General features: G+C 57.7%; 1 protein-coding gene across 1 annotated transcript; it reads right to left on the bottom strand.

The window, feature by feature from the left end:
* Positions 1–2956: 2956 nt before the first annotated feature.
* On the bottom strand, positions 2957–3889 carry LOC143692443 (olfactory receptor 14A16-like). Its single transcript, XM_077172677.1, has one exon. It carries the CDS (start codon positions 3887–3889, stop codon positions 2957–2959), a length of 933 nt encoding a protein of 310 aa, XP_077028792.1.
* Between the last annotated feature and the right edge of the window lie 228 nt (positions 3890–4117).

The following is a 4117-nucleotide window of genomic DNA, read 5'->3' as shown; positions in this document are numbered from 1 at the left end:
CTTGAGTGCCATCACAGGGCACCCACAGGATGGCCCAGGGATCAGAGCCAGCCCGCGTGGATTTAGGGCTGGCAGGTCCTGCCTGGCCAACCTGGTCTCCTTTTATGCCCAGGTGACCCACCTGTGGATGGGGGAAAGGCTGTGGATGTTGTGTGCCTGGACTCCAGCAGAGCCTTTGACTCTGTCTCTGACAGCATTCCCTGGAAAAGCTGCAGCCCACGGCTTGGGCAGGTTCCCTCCTGGCTGGGAGATTTAAGAGCTGGCTGCAGGCTGGGCCCAGAGAGTGGTGGGGATGGTGCTGCACCCAGCTGGTGTCCAGGCACTGGTGCTGTCCCCAGGGATCTGTGCTGGGCCCAGTCCTGTTTAATATCTTCACTGATGGTCTGGGTGAGGGGATCGAGTCCAGCATTCACAAATTGCAGATGGCACCAAGCTGGGTGTGAGTGTGGATCTGCTGGAGGGCAGGACAAGAAGACCCAGCCTTAAGCTGCACCAGGGGAGGCTCAGGCTGGACAATAGGAAGGAGTTCTTCACAGAAAGGGTGAGTGGGAACTGGAATGGGCTGGCCAGGGGGGAGGTGGCAGAGTCACTGTCCCTCTCCAGTGGCACTCAGTGGCATGTTCTGGGGGACAAGGCAGTATTAGGGCATGGGTTGGACTTGATGATCCCAAAGGTCTTTTCCAGCCTATTTGATTCTGTCATTCTCTGATGATTGGGACACTCTGGGGCCATTGTGACACTGCAGGGCCTTGTGGAACTAAGAGGACCATGGTGACACCATGCAGCCCTACAGAACCAGGGGTCCATGGTGGTGCTGTGGGGCCAAATGGAACCAGGGAGTGCCCCGTGACACTCTGGGTCCTCGTGGAACCACAGAGGCCATTGTGACACTGCAGGGCCTCGTGTAACCAAGGGGTTTCACCATTTTGACACTGCAAAACCAAGGGGACCATTGGGAGACTGCAGGGCCCAGTGGAACCAAGGGGCCGTTCTGACACTGCGGGGCCTCATGGCACCAAGGGGACATTGTGACACTGCAGGATCCTGTGTAACCAAGGGGCCACTGTCACACGATGGGGCCTCAAGGGATCTGGAATAATGCTGTGACACTGTACGGCCTCGTGGAAACAAGGAGTCCATCGTGACACTGAGGGGACTTGTGGAATGACAGAGACCATGGTGACAGTGTGGGACCTCATGTGGCCATGGGGCCATTGTGACACCCTGGGGCCCCATGGAACCAAGGAGTCCATTGTCACAGTTTGAGGCCTCATGGAACCAAGGAGACCAGTGTGACAGTGCAGGGCCTGGTGTAACCAAGAGGCCATTGTGACACTGAGGGGCCCCATGGAACCAAGGACATCTTTGCAGATGACACCAAGCTGGATGTGAGTGTTGATCTGCTGGAGGGTCGGAGGGCTCTGCACAGTGACTTGGACAGGCTAGATCCAGGGGATGAATCCAACAAGGTGAAGTTTAACAAATCCAAGTGCCAGGCCCTGCTATTTGGTCCCAGTGCTACAGGCTGGGGACAGAGTGGCTGGAGAGCAGCCAGGCAGAAAGGGACCTGCAGGGACTGATGGACAGCAGGCTGGACATGAGGCAGCAGTGTGCCCAGGTGGCCAAGAAGGCCAATGGCTCCTGGCCTGGATCAGGAATGGTGTGGCCAGCAGGAGCAGGGCAGGGATTCTTCTACTCTGCTCAGGGGCACTGCTTGGGCAGCACCTCGAGTGCTGTGTCCATATCTGGGCCACCTGGGGAGGGCAAGAGGAAGAAATTTGTAGCAGAGAAAGAGTAAAGAAAGCAAAGGTGAAGCAGAGGAAATGCTCAGGGCAGTTTGGGGGTGGCTGCCAGGCAGCCCTGGCTCTGAGCAACAGCGTCTGCAGTGGCACAGGAAACTCCCAGCTGATGGGAACAAACTTTCTGGCTGAGTGCAGAGGCCAGGACAAAGCTGAGTGGTTTCCCTGGTGTCCCCCAGGCCTTGCTGGCCCCAGGGGCTGATGGCATTTGTGCTCCCTCAGGTTCATGTCCCCACAGCAACAGCATGGGGGTGCTGGCCCTGCTGTGTGCAATGCAAACAGGGGCTGCTGAGGCAGTGCTGCCGTGTGTGTGCCTGCAAGGATGGGGCACCTGTGTGAGCTGGGGGAGAGGCCAGGGCTGCAGAGGGGGGATGTTGTTGGCAGCTGCATGAGGACGCTCTGGGACGCTGCCCTGGGCTGTGCAGCGCACGGGGCATGGATCAGCCCCTGCTCTGCTGCTCCTTCCCGTCTGGCCCAGGGCCCTTGCAGAGCCCCAGCCATGCTGTTTGCCCCCAGCCTGCCCACGGCCAGCCTGGGGCTGCTGACGGGGGTTTCTGTGCTGAGCATTGGCCTGGCTGTGTTCTTGAGAGCGCCTGGGCAAGGAGCCTGGAGCCCCCAGGGCCTGGCCTGAGGCGTCAGCGCTGCCCCAGCAGTGCCCATGGCCTGTCCCTGCTGCAGCCCCGGCACTGCCACCCCCAGGGCTGTGCCCGGCCCCGAGAGCACTCAGGCCCTGCAGCAACACCAGGGCCACCAGGGCAGCGGGGCAGGCCCACGGCAGCAGCACTGGCAACACCAAGTGCTGCTGCTGCTGCTGCTGCTGGGCACAGCTGCTGGGCCAGCACTGATCTGCCCCAGCTCTGCACACAGACACTGCTGCTGCCACTCCAGAGAAGGCAACAAAAGGGCATCTCTGCTGAAAACTCTGCTGGGAGATCCTTTAGTTCCTTTAAATACACTGAGAATGCAGCCCCTCATTGACACAGTGTGTGGCCACAGGGAAGGTGGAGAGAAACAATATGAGAAATGGCACAAACAATGACATTATTTGTGGACAATATGGAAAAAGTAAAAGAAAAGAAAAAAACCCACGAACAAACCAACAAGAAGTATCAAAGATTCCATTTGTTACAAATGATTGGCATAAATTTGACAGCAGTTTAATGTTTCTGAAACCATCCAGTCATCACTCTCCACACTGCAGCCTTGAGCTCCTGGTTCCTCAGGCTGTAGATGAGGGGGTTCAGGGCTGGAGGCACCACTGAGTATAGAACTGACACTGACAGATCCAGGGATGGGGAGGACATGGATAAGGGCTTCAGGTAAGCAAATGTGCCAGTGCTGATGAACAGAGAGACCACAGCCAGGTGAGGGAGGCAGGTGGAAAAGGCTTTGTGCCGTCCCTGCTCAGAGGGGATCCTCAGCACGGCACTGAAGATCTGCCCATAGGAGAAAACAATGAACACAAAACAACCAAGTCCTAAAAAAGCACTAAGAGCAATGAGCCCAAGCTCTCTGAGGTAGGATTTGGAGCAGGAGAGCTTGAGGATCTGTGGGATTTCACAGAAGAACTGGCCCAGGGCATTGCCATGGCACAGGGGCAGGGAAAATGTATTGGCCGTGTGCAGCAGTGAAAAGAGGAAGCCACTGGCCCAGGCAGCTGCTGCCATGTGGGCACAAGCTCTGCTGCCCAGGAGGGTCCCGTAGTGCAGGGGTTTGCAGATGGACACGTAGCGGTCGTAGCACATGATGGTCAGGAGGGAAAACTCTGCTGAGATAAAGAAAAGAAAGTAAAAGACCTGTGCAGCACATCCAGTGTAGGAGATGTTGCTGGTGTCCCAGAGGGAATTGTGCATGGCTTTGGGGACAGTGGTGCAGATGGAGCCCAGGTCGCTGAGGGCCAGGTTGAGCAGGAAGAAGAACATGGGCGTGTGCAGGTGGTGGCCGCAGGCTACAGCGCTGATGATGAGGCCGTTGCCCAGGAGGGCAGCCAGGGAGATGCCCAGCAAGAGGCAGAAGTGCAGGAGCTGCAGCTGCCGCGTGTCTGCCAATGCCAGCAGGAGGAAGTGATTGATGGAGCTGCTGTTGGACATTTGTTCTGTCTTGGCAAGGGGACCTGTAGAAAAAGTAATCATGGAATAGTTGGGTTTGGAGAGGACTTGAAATATCCCAGCAGAGCCTGGGGGCACTTTCCCCCCACTGCCTGCCCAGGGCTCTGCTGCCTGGAGCTGTCCCTGCCAGCAGCTGCTTCCCTGTGCCCAGGGCTGGGCCCTGCCAGTGCTGCCAGAGCCCAGCCCAGCCCTGGGGGCTCAGCTCTGTCC

The sequence above is a fragment of the Agelaius phoeniceus genome (assembly GCF_051311805.1).
Source record: "Agelaius phoeniceus isolate bAgePho1 chromosome W unlocalized genomic scaffold, bAgePho1.hap1 SUPER_W_unloc_1, whole genome shotgun sequence".
In the NCBI taxonomy this organism is placed as follows: domain Eukaryota; kingdom Metazoa; phylum Chordata; class Aves; order Passeriformes; family Icteridae; genus Agelaius; species Agelaius phoeniceus.
Note: the sequence above shows the minus strand (reverse complement) of the source record. Positions and strands in the feature narration are given on the sequence as shown.

What these genes read in the sequence shown, in the direction of transcription:
- LOC143692443 (XM_077172677.1), bottom strand. Translation starts at nt 3,889, where the DNA reads ATGTCCAACAGCAGCTCCATCAATCACTTCCTCCTGCTGGCATTGGCA.